Source organism: Anopheles moucheti, chromosome 3, assembly GCF_943734755.1.
Source record: "Anopheles moucheti chromosome 3, idAnoMoucSN_F20_07, whole genome shotgun sequence".
In the NCBI taxonomy this organism is placed as follows: Eukaryota; Metazoa; Arthropoda; class Insecta; order Diptera; family Culicidae; genus Anopheles; species Anopheles moucheti.
Window position 1 is genome coordinate 55,474,163 of NC_069141.1, and position 18,628 is coordinate 55,492,790.

The window sequence follows — 18,628 nt, forward strand, 5'->3', positions numbered from 1 at the left end:
GGCGAATAGGGAAAAGTGATTGGAAGTCAAGGATTTTGTCGCTTCGTGTGCGCGCCCCATCCGCCCATTTGTGTTGGTTACGTTCCACATCGGGGACCTATCGGTGTTTTCCACCTGAAACGGGGAGTTCCTTTCCGTTTTTCTTTCTACACAGTTCACACGGCAGTAAACGAAGTTCAAGGCGGTAATTTATTGACGTTTGTGTGTGTGTTTCGTGATGTACGAATACGAGTGAACCGTCAAATCGTATGAAGGAATAGTTTGATTGTGTTGATTTGTATCATATTTGAATAATACATGTGTTTTTTTTTATATGTGAGTGTGTAGAAGCAAGGCAGGTGGCTGTTTTTGTCCTCCCATGTCAGTGCCTCCCTTGATTAAAGATTTCTCTAGAGTCGTCGCCTACTCGGTACGGCAAAAAGCAATGTCGATGAATGTTTAATTGAACGTAAATACACAAGATTTTATCCGCACGGTTGTTCCGCATGCGCGAGGGTGTTAATTCTGGTGGGAATTTTTAGTGACAGGAATTCCCCCAGGTCAATGTGCAAACTTTGTGGGTTTGTTGGGTACGAAGATTGTGTCTGAAGAACGTATCTGTAGAACGATTTGTTTGTGTGGTTTTTTTTGCTTCCCTTTCGCTTTCGACAGGTTGCCTCAATTTCGTAAAAATTGAAGATACAAATAAACGAAGATGCTGTCATTCAACAACACAGCACTTCGGTCTGTCGCTCTTATCAACGAAAACTGCGCAAAATTCTGCTGTGATCTTGCCGCGCTTTGAGTTTGTTTTCCCACTCACCGGTACCGGATTACTGAAAGCAAGCCAGGTCAGGTAGAGATGCACAAGCAAAAATCACTCCAATCCTGTGAAATAACGTGTCCGCCGAGAAGCGTCTTATGTTGTATCGCTTGTTGTTGTTTTTTTTGTTTATTCATATCCGGCCGACATTGGGACAATGTTACTCCTGGGAAATCAGAACCTTGACGTAGATGTAGCGTAGATGTAAGGGGGATTCAGTTTTGTCGATTTTTCCATACCGGTTCTCGCTTTCATCGAGTATCACGTATGAATACCTCTATTTGGGAAGCTTTGGTGCTAAACATGTCTGGTGTCCTTGAAGAAGGGAGGCACAATTGTCTTTTGTCGAACAAAATACGGCTGGTGATGTTATGGCAAAATTAAAGCAAATATGTTTTTTTATAGTGAATTTTTATTCGGAATAATATCTTCTATATTTGGAATATTCAAATCTTAATATTGACAGTTTTAAAGTACTGTTTCTCCTTATTCAATGTGCACATCATTACCCAAATGTTTACCCACGTGCACATCGATCGTAACAAGAACTGATTGAATATACAATACAGGGCATGGAAATTTATCACCATAGAAATTTTGCTCTAGCCAACCCCTAATACAATCAACGCAACGATGGAGAATTATTGTTGTAAATATTTTTTTTTTTCGACTCCCCCCCTCTTGATGTAATTGTTTAATACAGCGAGGCACGTGCTCCAGGTGCGTTTTTTTTTGTTTTTATATTCCGAAAAATTCGACTCTCCAGCACTGAACATCCCCAAACGTACGGTTTCGTATGAAGAACCTTTTTGAGGGACAGATTGAGGTGGTCTGTGTTTCCCTCAAATGCCTTTGCGCGCGCTTCATGTAAATCATAATATATGCGTGTCGATATTAGCGCTCAAATGTAGCCGTAATCAAAAATTTATGAGAATTACCCACCCGCCCTTTCGTTTTTCCGCTTCCCACCATGCTGTGGCAATTGTTTGTTTGTTGTGGTGTCATAGGAATAGCCACCGGAAAAAAAGGACGTCTCTAATGGGCTTGTTGGGCCCGGGGTGGGGTGGTACGCTTAGTGGGTGATATATTATGCACCGTTGCGGAAGGCACGTGTACTAGGGGCTTTCGTCTTCTTCTGCGCATCTATTATCGAAAAAACGCCGGCTCCTGGACTTTGTTGCTTTTAAAGGGAAAAAAGCCCACTCGTGCTGGAATTACATCCCCCTTTCACCATGTCCATGGTACGGTTGGTACGGTTAAATTTATCCAACGGAGAGCCTCCACAATGTGTATAGAAAGAAATTAATGCTAACCCGGAAAAAAAGGGAGCCATACATGCGCATACAACACAGTGCATTATGTTTGGTGGGGACAACAAATTCCCAAATCCATTACCCCAAAACGATTACGGTATGAGTCTTGATGGGCATTTTGGGTGATGTTTTTTTTTATTTCCAAGCAAGAAGGTGACTTTTATGTGTCGGGCCCGGTTGGTTAGCAAGGGCATTCATCAGTGCGGTTCGGTCAATTTGTTAGGATTAAAATGATTTCCTGTCCTTTTATTTGGGTTTAATTTTGGTAAAGGCTTTTCTATGCGCCCGATAACTGCGTACGAGTATTTTATGATTATCATTTAATTATTTTGTTAAATAAATATTTCAACCATAGATGGTAGAATGGTAAGTTTTGAAATACAGGCAATCCCCGAGATACGCGGTTCCTCTTATACGCGGATTTTGGAAATTTGACAGCTGAGCAAGTTTATAGCACAAAATCGAAGCAAAATGGTGAAATATTTGTCAAAAATTCCTTTTTTTGTCACATAAAACATTTCTTTCTAACTTATTTTCATGTATTCTTTCTTAAAATCGCCTGATTCGGTGAAACAATGAAATCCAGAGAATGAAGTCGACTCTATGACTTTCAAGTATAAACGAAATTGCACCTGGATTCGAGTTACGCGGATTTTTCCTGGATTATAGCGGTCCGCTATAATAGCGTATCTCGGGGACTGCCTGTATAATGAAAATAGTGACTTATGTCATGCGTATTGCATACATTTTGGCGTTTATTTTTTGTAGACTATTAGACAAATGTGTGTAATTAGTGTTACAAAATACTTCAAATTGTTTCAAATTCTACTGTCCATTGTATTTCAAGCTAGAATTCATCGATAATGGAACCAGAAGTTTAATTTCACACAACTTGGCTCTCTCTTGCTGTGACTACTTACTGTGCAAGAAAATCAAATTCAATTGTGCAAACAAACACCAGCACCGTCCAAACCTGATGGAAACCTTTAACTTCAGACATTGTTAAGCCCTCACAACAATCTCCTTTTAACCTTGCGTCTCAGCGATTCGATAGCGTGACTTTGATGAATTAGTCTACACAAACCAGTCTATCCGGTGTGGCTTGTAGTGGTCGGTACACTTCCATCCCGGGCACAACCCTCGAGGGCACCCACAGGATCAAGGGGCAATGGTTTGATCGCTTACGTTGTGTGGCTCTCCCCCGGCATCCTTTTGCATCCTCTGAGATCCTTCCCATCCGGTCTGTCTTTTACTCCATCGTGTGATCCTGTGTGGGTGTGTTTGTTTGAGAGCTAATGGTGCCGAAGCTGTAGACATCGTACCGGCAAACCGCTATCAAGGTGTCAGGAAAATCCTGCTAAATAAATTCACTGCCATTATTTATTTGATGAAAAATGAAAAGCCTGCCTCATCCTGACAAAGTTTTCAACCTCTGCAACGGGCGCCACACACACACACCACGAACCGAATCCGCTCGGGATGATAGTCCAAATGCGAGACGATGGGGATTGGGAACGACGAACGCGCGCATTAACTTATGAGGATCATGCTTGACTTCATCATCAAGTGTGGTAACTTTGAGGTGGTACGCTCCATAATAGCACATCCATCTCTTCGTCTCTTTGTACGCACCGAATGAGGGTGGTGGTCAGCTAGCAAAGCCGCCGCGTACCCTGGAAGCAGTAAAAATGTCACTCAATTTATTTGAGAATTAAGAAAGTTTTATTTTCGCCTCCCCGTGTTCCTCGGTGTGTGCCTTCCCCGGGGCCAGTAAGCTCGAGATTGGCGTGTTAGAAAATTGTGGTATGTGTGGGAGTTTGTTTGTCAATGAGAGTGAAAACTCCTACTGCTCTTTGGTGGTGGTGGTGGTGTTGATGTTGACCAGTACGAGGTTTCCAAGAGTTTAGTGACACACGTCGTTGGCGCTAATGTAGCTTGTGACCGAGCCGACACTAAACTAACTTGTGCTAAGTAAGGGACTGTGCGAGACGGAAGTGCTGCTGGTTGTTGGTGGAAAAGTTTATACAAAGGCCCTCGCCCCACAAGCCAGGACAATCGCTATCGGTGTCCAGAACGGTTTCACTCCGAAAAATAAAGAAAAAAACCCCCCCAGAAGCTTGACGCACCCCCGGACAAAACCAAATGTTTGAACTTCTAACGTGTCCAGCACACGGGGTAGAACAGCATATTTGACGTCGCCAAGTCAAAACTATGCCACACATGAACGAGTTGTTGATGGTTGTGTGGTGCTAAAGGGGGGGTGGTAAAAGTTGAATACCATTGTCACTCCGTTTGACATGGCAAATAAAATGGGGAAAACTCCTCGTCCAAAGCCACTTGAGTTTCGTTGACTTTCGTTTTTTTGTCGCCTCCCGTCGTGTCTGTACTTGCCTTTCAATGAGACTGAAGCTAGAAAGTTTTTCCCTTTTATTTTCTCACTTATGCTTGTTAGTCGCATGTTGGTGATGGTTTTTGGGTGCTGGTGTGCTGGTTTGCTGGATGCTGGATTATACACGGAGCGCAAAACAAATAATGGGATGACGAAGAACCGAATTATGTGCCCGCCCGAGCGGCGGTAAAGTTGGAATGAGAAAACCGCCCCGATGCGAAGATATCAGCAGTTTGTGTCAACAAGTCCTATAATTGATGAAAATTGTGCTGAAAGCTGTGCTTTATTTTTCGCTTCCATCAAATGGACACCGGCAAGCTTTCTGCGTATCTTTCTGTGCAAGCAAGACTTTGCCGAACCCTTAAGTTCCCACGTTCAACGGTGTACGAGACTTCTTCTCGGTTAACTCAACATGCGGGGGCAAAAAAAAACAGTTGTCCTCATGCGATGTGAGAAATAAAATAAGCTCCATCCCCTGATAGGCTTCATTTCCACTTGTCGTACGTGTCGCGTTGTTTTAGGGTTCGTAGAGTTACTTTTATGTTGCATTGGGTGATAAGAAGCTGTATCTTGCTGTTTACACATTTTGTTTTGTTGTTTCAAAGCCGTCGAAAATGGATCGTTGAATTTGGTTGGAAGGAAGTTGCGATTGCCACTTTCAAGATGTCTCGTTGTGTCGCTCGTTAGAGGAGGGTTAACTCTTGCCGAAGTCTGCCAGTCAATAAAAATCTCAGTGTCTCACACTGCTACGCACACACGCGGCATATGGTTTGTGTTCGTAAAGAAGAAACCAACTCTACTACCAATAAAGGCCTATCTGCCATTGAGAAGCGCAACATTTGCCAGAAGGACCACCATTGTCACCAATCGACATCGAGGCCACTGATCACAACATAAACATAAACGCAGCAACTTCGACTTCAATCGCTTTCCCGTTGTGCTTTTATTTGCGGTTTTTTTTTTTGGGGGGGCATTTATTGTTCCTGTCTCGCACTCGTAACGCGACAATGATGATGCGTCCATATTGATCCAAGGATAACGTCAAAGCTTTCGCCGTTTGGTGCGGGCGAAACCCATTCCCTTGTTGCGGCTTTGGCTTTCTTGGCTATTGTGTGTGTGTGTGTTTGTGGCCCAACTATCAAGGCCCGACCGGTCGTGTTTCTTGCCTTTTTTTTGTGCTATCTGCAGTCCTTCTCCCGGCATCATCGTTTTGCTCTATTGAATACAAATTATTTCCATCCCATCGCGTGCTTCCTTTCTTCGCCAGCTTGGGTTTGCTTCTTAAGCGGGCTTTGATACACAAATTGAAAAAACAACCCATCTGACAACACACCAATCGACCTCTTCAGGATGGGAAAAGAATAGCGAAAAAAGTAAAGCTTGCTGCACACCCCCACACAAAAGTTACCCAGAGGAAACAAGTTAAGGATTGAAGTTGTAGAAAAAATTTACACATTTTTCCATCTCTGACGCTAGTTTTACGGGAGTGAATGTCGAAAAAAGCATAGAAAAAGGTAGAATATTCGCCTAGCACACCCTGCTTGCAGACAGCTAGAGAGGATAGAATAAACCACTCGGTTCGCTTTGTGTCAACCTTTTATTCTGAACTTTCTCCTACGGTTTGAAGATACAGCACTTTCCGCCGATTCTTTCACCATCTCATCATTGGAGTTGGATGGAGGATTTTCCCGCTTGCCGGAAGCATAATCCACATTCCCCTTGCATACCACATTTCCCCGTGGTTGCACTGTTTCCGGGTGTTCGACCATGTTCACAATTGGTAGAATGGCTGATTGATCCTTTGAGTGGAGCCAAATGCCAAAACAGACGCAAAAAATACAAAAAAAAAAATAAATAAAACAGCGAATCAAAGAAAAGCTCGCTTTTTTTGCAGAAGTTTCTTACAAAGTTACAAAGAAATCATCGGAGCTGTTTTTTTTGTGCACATTTGCTATCCGGAACAGTTACGAATTTTATTTTCTACAAATTGTTTTCAGTCGACAACGCTGTTTCGCTGCATTTTCGTCTTTTGTTTGCTTTTACATCCTTGTGATTGTGTTATGTGATACTTAATTTAGTCAATAAATAAAAAAAAAGCTTAATAAACTCTTATTTTGTTGTACAGTTTACAAGAATTTGCGCAAATACAATGAAGCGTTTTTCGTTGCTAAATGCACCCCGTAAGTTATGCAATTGTATTCATGTTGCGCCTAATATCACGCAATTTGCGATACACCATGCGTTCGATTACGAATCATTTGACAGTAACAGCCTACTTTGACGTTATAATTCCTACCAGTAACACCGAAAGCACGTGGCATTAATTATGCCGTGAAAAGGGATTCGAATTAGAAACAATTGTAAAATGTCATTACTTAAATAGGAAAAAAAAACCATTTATAGGGATGCCGTCCCTCCGGTCCTCTTCGGGTCCTATAACAAACCCAATGAGCTTTTCATGTTCACCATTTAGTACTAGTAGTCGTGCACATATGTTGCCTTCTATTCGCATGTCAATTTGCAGCTCTTTTTCACCGGAACCGGAAAAAGGGCTTTGCGGGGTGGAGTTCGCCGGTGACACAGTATGCGAAAATTAATCGAATCGGAAAATTCAATTCCTCTCGCCCAGAGGACCTGGAGGAAACAAGCGGGGAGAAGATTGTGAGTTGAAGGGATAGCAGTAAACATTCGATAAGTTCAACTTTTTACCGGGAAATGGTGTTACCAAAAACAACCGCTTACTAATTGCGTGGCAATTTGCGCCGTTATATGGATTGTGGCTGCTGTTTCGATTCCATTAACGCCCCGAAACGGATAGCGGATTGTTTTGCGTACATCGCTGTTGGAATTTGTGCTGTACACTTAACGAATGAGTGTCATGGTTGGGTTTTATTGGTTCCGTCCGGTTTGGATGTTTCTTACAGCACAGTAGCGTGTCGTCGACATCTTGTTTTCTCACTCACTTTTATCCGCCGATTGTGTTTTCGCGGTACCTCATCGTTCACCGGCGCGCCCTGCAGGATGTGTTCGATCTGCATGAGATAAATGTAACGGTTACGCTTTGCTCACTTTCACTGGCAAAAGCAGCTGGTCGGCAGAAATAAATTGCAATCGAAGTGTCGATTGTACAACATTTCATTTTCATTAGTGTAAAATATGATTAACGAGGTAACAATTGATATTGAGTGTTTTAAACGAGTGAAGCATTTGCCCGGATGCCCAAAAGGTCGCTTTTCCTACCATTTTCCATTTTTCCGGTGCCCATTTTTAACAAGCTTTTCCAATTGTTCCCGAAATTCGATTGGAATTTTTTTTTTCCATTCCAAATGCGATTCGTTGCACCTTTTTTTTGTTTTTTTTTATCCTTTTCACCTCATTTTCACATACCCACGGGCTCGTATTGACATACGTACTGCGTTCCTGTGCGGTTTCGAATTACGAGCGAATGTATTTTGCTGTATGTGTGTGTGTTTGTCTGTCTTCTTCCCAACATTCAGCTGAGCCACGGGAGTGTAGTAATTAATCAAATGAAAATTATTGACATAATTGATTAACATTACCGTAGCCTGCCGCAGACGGATGCAAGTAATTTGCATACAAATGCAAACGCGCCGACACAGCTGTGTGCGTCCTACCCCGCCCCCATTATGCGGCCAGCTTCCGGCCTACATTCTCTGCACAAAGTGTTTCCTTCGACTGAATACCGTTTCCGGATGCCATTAATCATTATTTCACCATGTTTTTTGGATGCGAGCCAGGTGAATGTGGCTGGCAGGCGCAACGTGTGGGGTTGGGCGTGTAAAAAGTTTTGGAAAGCCCATTATTTTTTTTACCCTTACTACCCATCGCTACCGAAAGGAGCGGCGGCAGGGGTGGCTACATTTTTATGAACTGCCATTTGCCTTTCCATCGCAATGTCTCGCACACGCGGGGTAATGGACAGATTCGATTTCGTTTACCACTTCGCACGCGCATTGTATGCGTGCCGTTTGAACATTGTTCGCTTGTTGATTTTGTGGTGGAAATTTTCGACACCGGAGGCTCTTGTTAAAACTGATTGGTTAATTAAACCTTTGTACCTTCACATGCGCGCGGGGCTATATCTGTTCGATAGATCAGAACAATCGAAAAAAAAAGGACGGATTGTTGATATATGAGATTTTAACAAAGCAATTGTAGATTGCATTAACATTTAATTATTGTTTCCTGTCGATGAAGGATTGTCATCTCTCACCTGCTTTGGATAAACTGTTACTTTTCCTAAGACAAGAATTTGACAACCCTGGCTGCATTTAGGTGCAGCTCGTACTATTCGGTAGTATTTAAAAAATTGTCGATAATTTATTACAATTTGTGAATTGAGGATAGTAGTGGAAGCAAATTGTGATCAGGAAAGAACAGCATCGCCATACGAACCATTGCAGATCCTTAGCATATGTTTCGGTAGACCAGAACATCAACTTCATAAGATTAGGCGAAAGCTAATCGATGAAGAAGTTGACAGAGGTTTATTGATTTCCAGATGAAAATAGATACAACAATTAATGTGAAATTAAAACCATTTCGTCATATTGATAGGACAAAATGGAATAACTGAAATAAATAAGTTATTTGTTGAATATTAATCAACAGTCGATTCGATTGCTATAAGCTAGCTGGTAATTCGGCGAACCAGATCGTGATTTTTTAGCATCTTTAAGTAGCCAAATCTGATGCAATCGATTTAGCAAATAAAGATTGCTAAAAAAATGTTCTTTTCGTGTGTGTTTTTTTTTCGTGTAGTTGATGTTTAATGTACAAGCAATGAACGCTGTTGCTAATCCTGTGAGCAAAATAAAGAGATACAGCAAAATGTTTCATACATGTTTCATCTCACAACACGGTTTCATACACCCAAACGCTCTCAACGTCCACGAGTTCTACTCGAGTTTGTCAGTTTCTGCAAAAAAAAACTGGACTCTGGGTTCCAGGTCGATGCCATCTACACAGACCTGAAGGCGGCCTTTGATTCGGTTTCCCACGCTATTCTAGTGGCTAAATTACAGAAGCTTGGTTTCTCACATGGTATGGTAAAATATATAAATTTTTACCTCTCAGGAAGATCCTGTCGTATTAAGCTAGAGAATAGCGTGTCGAGGACCTTCACCACTAATTCCGGGGTTCCGCAAGGCAGCAATCTCGGACCATTACTGTTCCTTCTGTACATCAATGATGCTGCTTTACTACTAGCTGATTTCAACATTCTATTATATGCCGATGATGTCAAGCTGTTTGCCGCGGTGAAACATGTCTCAGACTGTTCTCGTCTTCAAGTGGCAATTGACACTTTCAGTTCTTGGTGCCGTCGAAACTCACTGCTACTGTCCATCGAAAAATGTCAAGTAAAGTCCTTCTCAAGATGCAGATCTCTCATTCGTTTTGACTACAACATTGAGAATAGTTTATTGCAACGTGCGGAAAGTGTTAGAGACTGAGGTGTCGTTCTTGACAAGCAACTCAGTTTTAGACCTCATATGACAAATCTAATTAACCGTGGTAATCAGACGTAATGTGCGTAAAAATCCTATTTTGTTCGTTGGTCCGACCAATCCTAGAGTACGCGAGTATAGTTTGGTGTCCTTCAATACATGCCTGGAGCCAACGCATCGAAGCGATCCAACGGAAGGCAACCCGATTTGCCATTAGGCTTCTTCCCTGGAGAGCCAACGACACACGCCCAGACTACGCAGCACGATGCCTGCTCTTGGGACTTCAGCCATTGGCGGTCGATGGCGGGACAATGGCTCAATGTATGTTTGTTGCTGGCCTCATCGGTAACGACCCTTCCTAGCTCCATTAACTTTTTGGCCCCGTCCAGGAGTCTTAGACAACGGGAAATAATTAAAACTACGCGTTATAGAACCACTTTCGGTCAAACAGATCTCGTTAATGTAATGTGGACAGTTTTTAATGCAAATTACAATGTGTACGAATTTGGTATTTCCCAACCGGCATTTCGCGAACGTCTCCGTTTCTGTCCAACAATATCCAACTCGTCTTGTTAGGTCCGTTGTCTCTATGTCACATTACCAACTATATATTCGTTAAGACACGTGTATGTCCGATGAAATAAATAAATAATAATAATAATATTTTCAGATCTTTAATCATTTTTTTTGTGAAGTACTGCCAAGGTGATTTATGTGCTTTTAATGTTGACGGTTATATTCAGTAATACAGTTTACAAAAATTCATCAGATATCTTAAAGCTACAATACTTACTACTGTTGTCTAATATATAAAGATGAGCTATTTCTGAGAAACTTTTTTCCCACCGCTCAGTTCGTTCTAGGCAGGAATTGATGGATTAAATATACATTCGAGCCTACCATAGTAGGCCACCACTCCGGAAGGAAACCCGAGAAACTTGTAAGGAACACACCGTCACTTCTCCATCGTTCCCAAATGTTTCACCTCACCTAGCGACAGTCACAGTTAGAGGAAGCGGAAACAGTACCTGCATGGAATACCGAATCGGGGCACAAACCTTTTCCCTCCTGCCTGGCTGGCTGGCTTCTTGATTGATGGAAGTCGGTGCTGCTGTAGCTCAAAATAAAACGTGCCACCGGCGCTTTGCACTCATCGGCGGTTTTTTTTTTCTTCTCTTGTATGAAAGTGGAACCATCCCAAAAATGGATGCTCATGGAAAGTGAAATTCGAAGTTTTAGTAGCACACCCACCCCGCCTCTGCCTCTCACCATGTGCATGCCAAGGGGGCCAAGATGCCTCGGAGTGCGGCCGATTTGGGCCGACCCGTGTTTGAAGAAGGCTCGAGCCGGATAGAAACTGAGACACCGCCCCCCCCGGTTTACGGTTGGCTGAGCTTCTTTGAAACATTCAGCATGACCGGCGGACGATCTAGCGTAAATTTCCACTCCAATATTCTGCTCAGGATTTCATCACCTGCTCAGCTGTGCGTAAGGGAAAGGCGCGCTGCGAGCGATGGAACTTTTTCGAATGAGAAACGGCACGCACGCACGAGAAGACAACGGCAACGGTGTGTTGCTGTAGTCTCCAATACCATCCAATCCGGGGTGGAGTGGGGATGTTAAAAGCAGCAAAATCCTTTGATAATTTTCTTCTCACACACCGAGAGAGAAAACATTGCCAAACATGCTTTTGCGTCCTGCCAGGGCGATGCCAGGGCGGGCATTTCACGTACGCACCTCAAAAGAAAAGCTTTCTTTGGGCTGCTTGCTGTAAACATCGTTCGGAATGGCAAGAAATTTGTTCTCATTTCATGTGCCAGCGAGAGTGTTGCTCCTTCTGGTTCAACCTGATGAAAGGTTTCTTCGGTGGTGAACGCCACCTTGTATTTTACATCGGAAAGGATCGCCTCTTATAGTCGCCTAAGAAAAATGAAGCCCACCAGTCCATTTTGAAGTTCGCGGTTGTGGGGTCCGTGGGTTTTCGTCACTTTTCTTTTAGAAACCGGTACCGGCACCCGTGTAGTGTACTTGTGCTTTCGAAGCACGTCGACCGTATATTGACTGTCCCCCCCCCCCCCCCCCCCCCCCGGCCATCTGTGTGGCAGCAAGGCAACGAGGGGATCATTCTTCGGCAAAGGTAGGCGTGTGTTCACTACTTACTGCGAGAACCCTCCACAAGCCACAAGTTTGCTGCACTGATGATGCCGCTTCGATACATTATCGTTTCCGTTCCGTTTCGCTAGGTTCGAAAATTTGAGGGTAACTTTTAGACAGCTCTACCCATCAGCTTCCAGTAGCGGTGCCAAAGGATCACTGCTGCTGATCAACCGCACGGGTGGTGGTGCCGCTTTCCCCAGGTGTATGTTTAATGCAGCAAAGAGAAAACGGCGGAAACAAATGGCCAGGAAAAACTAGCATCTTTTAAATTTCCTTCCCAATGATGCATGATATTTGCCGTTTTTTTGCCGGTGTTGGTTTCGGAAGGTTTACGCTCGCTTCGCTTCTACAATCTTGTTTTTTTTTGTTATAAGATGATGAATTTCACAACACGGACAGAAGATCATAGGGCGCAAAAGGTGTACATCGTCAGGTATTCGCTTCGCAAATGGATTGGCTGCAGATGGTTTGTTTGTTTTGCGATAGCGATCAGGAACCCGGTTTGCTGCAAGTGTTTCGCATGTGCGCAAACCAAGCAAAGAAAATTGCTTTTCGATTATAGCAGTAAAACGGGGAGTGCATTTGATGTTTGCGTTAGTGTGTGTGTGTGTATTTTTGCGAGTAATAGTGTATGCACTAGCTGTTTTACTATAAGCACACTGTTATAGTTGTGCCTTTCCCTTGTGTTGTGAGTAGAAATCAATTTCCTTAAATTGTAATCATGGTTTATGTTTGGAGAAGCATGTTTACCCCAAGATTGCCGAATCATGAAAAGCTCCTTCAAATTCTAAGAATATATTGAATACGCTACCAAGATTTGTGATCAAAAACAAACTTCATTGCCCTACAGATCATTTCAAAATTGATATTTGTTAAATTGTTTTTTTTACAACTGCTCTTTACTTGTTTATATCCACAGCATTTATTTAGTGATATCGATTCAAGAAGACTATTAATTTGATTTTCGTTTCATTTTTTTGATAGCTTTGCTATCACAATAATATTCGGTCTTAAATTTAAGTTATACCAGTTTTTTACTTTGTTATAACACTGAAATTGTTGCAAACGCTCTTTAATAGTTATCTTTATGGTGATGTTACAACTTATATTTGATTGAAATGTTAGGAGTTTATTAGTTGTTCGCCACTATGGTTATTTTTTACTTGTTTGGGATTGTCTAACTTAGGTGAAATATTCAACAACAATTATTTTCCATTTGAAACGTAACTTCATAACACCTTTTTAATTGAAGTATTGGCGAAAAACTCACGAAATTGTTTTTTCCACCTTTTCTTAATGGAAAAATCGTGTCATTCATGATGTTTTTTTTTTTTAATAAAAGCTGTGATATCTCAGCGGAAACTAATAACTTAATTAGACTGTCGGTCACTCCAATTTATACGCACAAGCTACTTTATTTTTGTCGACGCTTGCGACTTATCTCTCTCGCTTGTTACATCAGTGTTGGGCGGATCGGATTCTGGGATTGGATCCTTCATTGGATCAATGCGGATCTGATCCCAAATCCAGGATCCTCTGGATTGGAATCCCAAACAATCCTTTTCGATCCGGATCTGTCATGACGGGAATCCGGGATCGAAATCCAAAACAAGAGTCCGGATTCGGATCCTTCAGGATCCGGATTCGTCAATACGAGAATCCGGGATCGAAATCCAAAACAAGAGTCCAGATCCCGGATCCGGATCTGTCATGATTGGAATGTGGGATTGTGGTAGGGATTGTTTTCGGATGCGGATATTTTGTGAATTATTGCCTTTTTATTCTGTTCCATGTGAACGTATTTTCTCTAAGGCAGGACAAATTTACACGGACAGAAGAAATAGGCTGCTCCCCAAAACATGAATGAAAAAAAAAAAAATAATCTGCTGTTGCTGAGAAATGATAGTCTCATTAATGTTGAGTGATACTGAAATCGATACTGAAAATAATGAATTAAAAAACATGAATTTTCAAATAATGAATAAAAATAAATAAATTTAATTTTCCTTTTTTTTTTGTTTTACAATAGCTCAATTGTGAACCCACTTTTTTAATTCAAGAAAAAATGTCATATCCACTATGCATTTTCTTTGTTTACAAAGCAAAGAGTTTTTTTGTGGTCATAAAAAAATCTAGTAGGATTCGGATCGGATTCGGAGGATCGATCCCAAGGTGGATCCGGATCGGTCGGATCGAATCCCACATGGAAGTGATTTTTCCCATCACTACATCAGACTCCTTGAGCGCAGGACTCGCGCCCGATTTTAAACCGTTCAAAACTAACGGTACTTTCCCTCATCGTACCGCTCAGGTTTTCTTCTCTTGTTCCGAGGAAACGGAACAATAGCAAAAGATCGTAATCGTCGTAATCGACCACTAGCCTTTAGGCCAGTCTTGATCGCTGTGTCAACAGTTATCTTGTGCATTGGGTGTCGATTATTTTCGCAGAGTCGTTTTTCGTCGACTCTTTTATTATTCCCAATCACCATCTGTGGAAGAAATGGCTCGATATTTTCAGGTATTTGCTTATGTGATCATTCCGATCGTGATGCGTGATCGAACCCGTTGGTGGATGCTGTGACTTCTAACATGTCATTAGTACTTTATCGACATTAACGATAGAAAATCAGTAATGGATGCATTTCTTTTTCTACAACCTAATGTATCGAAATATACATGCAATTCTTAAATACTAAAAAACAATAAAACAAAATAAAAAAAAAATAAATAAAAACAAAAAAAAAAAAAATATATATATATATATATATATATATATATATATATATATATATATATATATATATATATATATATAAAATAATAACAATAATAAATAATAAATAAAATAAATAAAAAAATACTACTCTGCAAAAAATGCCAAAAGATATTCTACAAAACAAACAACCTTTAAATTCTACATTCCCCTATTAGTGCAATCGTTTCGCAAACAGCAACATAATTAATGTACGCTTATTATGAAAAACTTTACAGCAAACTCACCCAATTGACAACTTTGTTTTGCTGCATTGTCTACTCCATTTGCAACTATGTGCGCTTTCCCGTTTTTTCTTTCTACTGTTGCACTCTTATTGCACTTGTCATTGTGGTGTCGCCGATAAGAAGGTAAGTCCGGTCGTTAAACAGCCCGGAAGTATTTGCTAAACGACTGTTTATTCTTCGACCCATCCGCTAGCCCGGTCATTTGTGTGGGTGTGGGTGTATGCAATCATGTTCCGCCATCTTGTTTCTTAGGACCCTACGCCTTGCAGCAGCCGAGGAGCGGGGTAAGTGGGCGGTTTTTGGAAAAGTTTTTCCCATCCCTCCTCCTCCTCCCCGGTTTTGATGTTACTGCGCGCTGTGCGACGAATATGGTGCAAACTTTCCAGTGGTTTATCTCGAAGCAATGAAAGTTGGGCCGGGTGCCTTGAAGCGGCGGCGGGCTGTGTGCGTCGGTGTCGACCCCGTTAATAAATTGTCTTCATTTATCAACCAACCGCCTGCTGGATGGCTCGGAAGGAATGAACTCGCCGCGTTTGGGCGTTCTCGTTTTACGGTGTGTCGTTGAGCTCTTGTTGTGCCCTGGGTGAGTTTCGGCGAGGGTTGTTGATTAGGACGCAATGGGAAAAAAAAACATATCTTAACTTAAATAAAACAGCATTCTTGGAACGTCTCGTCTTGTGGAAGATAAAAGAGCTTCGCCTCAAATTACACTTTCGCCTCGAGCCAAATCTAAAGCCAAGTGTTCCAAGCACACTCGGGTGTGCAATCAATTAAAAACGAGCGCAATGTTTGGAATGCTTCGCACAGACGTTCGCTATTCGCTGGCAAAATATTACAACCGAACGCCCGTAAACGCTTTAAATGCTTTAAATAGTGTGACAAAACCGCTAAATCGATTTATTCCAGACCGACGAGCAGCGGGAGACCGAGATCGGTCCTATGGGATAGTGGTGTTGCTCGCAAACTGCAAAAGCCAACCGACGGATAGCTGCTTAATGAGCTGAAGAGTTATTTCGCTCCGTACCGTATCGGTTGCCGCGCGCTTTTGCCGTGGGTTCAATTAATTAGCAAGCCTATTTGTCGAGTAATTGATCGAATCCATTTCGGTAAATTATTTTCTCCCCAACGCGGACAAACTTTAAAGGCAGCTTTTGAGCGTCTTTAATAACTGCTTCAAAACGAGATCTCTTTGCAATCAAAGGAAACATCACCCGAAACACCCGGATTCAGTCGTTTCGCTGTGTTGTGCTGTCTTGTCTTGTGACACGAAGTAAGAAATCCACCTCTCAATGGACTTACCACGATGGTACTAGCCGGCTTCCAAGTCAGTTTACAGTTGATTACGGTTTCGATAACTTCAGCTGCAACTGTCCTGGCAGGCGGCACTTCGTTGTATGTCAAGTGCAAGACGTACCCGAGCCACACTCCGACCGACCGGGGTCCATTCGATTCCATTTCGATTGGAAGATTTTCTTTTGCCTCGTGCTCTCGTGTCCTTCCTGCTCCTGCAGATGGACGTGGTACGTTACAGCATGTGGTCCTTCGCGTACTTGAATTGTCAGCGCTTCCACGGGAACGAACACAAATGGTAATATGTGTGAGAAGATCGGGGAAATTGTCCGTTTGCCCCTTCTCGCTTTTTTCCACGCGATCCAGGATATAACCACACTTTAATCACAGTCTAGACGAAAATTCTGACGAAGATCCTGTGGCTGTGTATTGAAGTGCCGCACGGTCGGTGCTGTCATTCTTTGGAGTTCGTTCCGGCCACGAGTGTCCACCGCATGGCTTGTCGATTGTTGTCTGCCTTGGTTTTGGTTTTCCGGCTTTCGGAGCAAGTTGTCCAACCGGAACACATGCGGGAAACACACTGTTATCAGGCCAAGACTAGGGGAAAGAAGCGTGAGAGAAGGAGCAAGGGGGGAAAGCACAAAACTCCCATTGGGGGGCGATTGGAATCGAAATCCAATATAAGACAATTCCCAGATGACGAGTTCCCAATCATTCTGTGTGCGGGTACTGCGCCGTGTTGTGAGTCTCCTCACCAGCTTCGGCCAAATTCGTGACACAAACAAGTTGCACATGAGCATGTCCCTTGAACAGAAGCATGTCCTTTCCATCTTCTTGCACCCTCCGCTAGGACAGGAGTATATTGGACAACGGTCGGCGTTGTGTTGTGTGCCATGTATGGTTAGTATGGTTCCGTCCGTTGCGTTATTAGTTCCAGTGGGGTTTGCAACCCATGGGTTCTAATGGCCCTAAAAGCAAACCCACTCAATTGCTGCCGAGTTTTGTTGGGGGGAGGGTATTCTCGATAGGTAATATTCGGTTTCGAAAATGGCTGCAATAAGAGTGGTGCGATCTCCCGTGTGTGATTACCATCCAACCGATTCGCTATCATCCCCCTGAAAGTGACCTGTTTGGGGTCATTAGATGGCACCCCAAAACGGTCTCTATGTCGTCCCGGAAGAATTTGGCATGAAGGTTAGGATTTTTTTTTTCTTTTTCCTTCGATGCGCCAATAACGTAATGTGATTTCTTCATCTTTCCGTACACTCGCTGCGCTGTGGGACACAGACCAAGCTACCAAGCCGGAACCCCGGAATGGACGATGGCGTATAGCGTTACGCAAGGAAATCGTCTCACTCTGCTGTGTGACGGTTTGAGCTGCTCTGTTTTGCAGCGAAAGGAAGGAAGCGTTTGCTTGTAATGGGTTTCTTTATTGAATTTAATGCATATTAAATGAGCTGCACCACCGCCGTATTCTTTCGGGTTTCGGGTGTGCCACGCCGATATGGACAAAGGATATCAGATGCTAGGCGTCCGATATGCGGTAAATCTATAAGTAGGTGTTTGCCAAGTTACAAAACGCACCGGGCAAGACGAACAATCCGCCCCTAAAAATGGCTTTCGTTCTCGTCGATATTTCGTTTCTCCTGATTGGCGTCTTCAGCTTGCTTGCGAAGTGCGGAACAGCACCGTAATGGATAAATGGTGTCGTTTTCCACGCGATAGATTTTTCCGCACACCACACCTTTGCTGTATTTTAGTAGCAAGTCAGCGGAAAATGAATAAAGAGGCAAAAGATGTTCGTTTGATGGGATATATATCCCGTTCGGAAATCGATTGCATTAATTATTAATGGTCAGCAGCCAACCGTCGGTAAAAATAAACACATTAAATCATGTCGAAAGGCGGCTTGTGGCGGCGGATTTAATTAAGTTCGTCTTGTTTTATGGCGTGTGCCCGTGTTTTTTGTTTCCTATAATATTCGTTTTATATATTTACTTTAATACACACCTAACGTTTTTAACCTCTTACCTGTCTTTTACTTTCAGATCATGTCCGGGAGTTTCAGTGCGGGAAGTTCTACTACAGAAATTTTTACCTGGACGAGGAACGGGACGCTCTCTACGTGGGTGCAATGTAAGTAGATTAAAGTTCGAAAAGTTAAAAAAAGGAAAATAACCTAAATAAGCTTTGCGCTTTGCCGAAGAGA

General features: G+C 42.6%; 1 protein-coding gene across 1 annotated transcript in view; it reads left to right on the forward strand.

Annotated features, from left to right (window-relative positions):
• Positions 1-18,628, forward strand: part of LOC128300300 (semaphorin-2A-like) — a 323,718-nt gene that overhangs the window by 137,953 nt on the left and 167,137 nt on the right. The window contains exon 2 of the mRNA XM_053036319.1: positions 18,468-18,555. Within this exon, the coding sequence (XP_052892279.1) occupies positions 18,468-18,555 (88 nt within the window). The remainder of the gene's footprint in view (positions 1-18,467; positions 18,556-18,628) is intronic.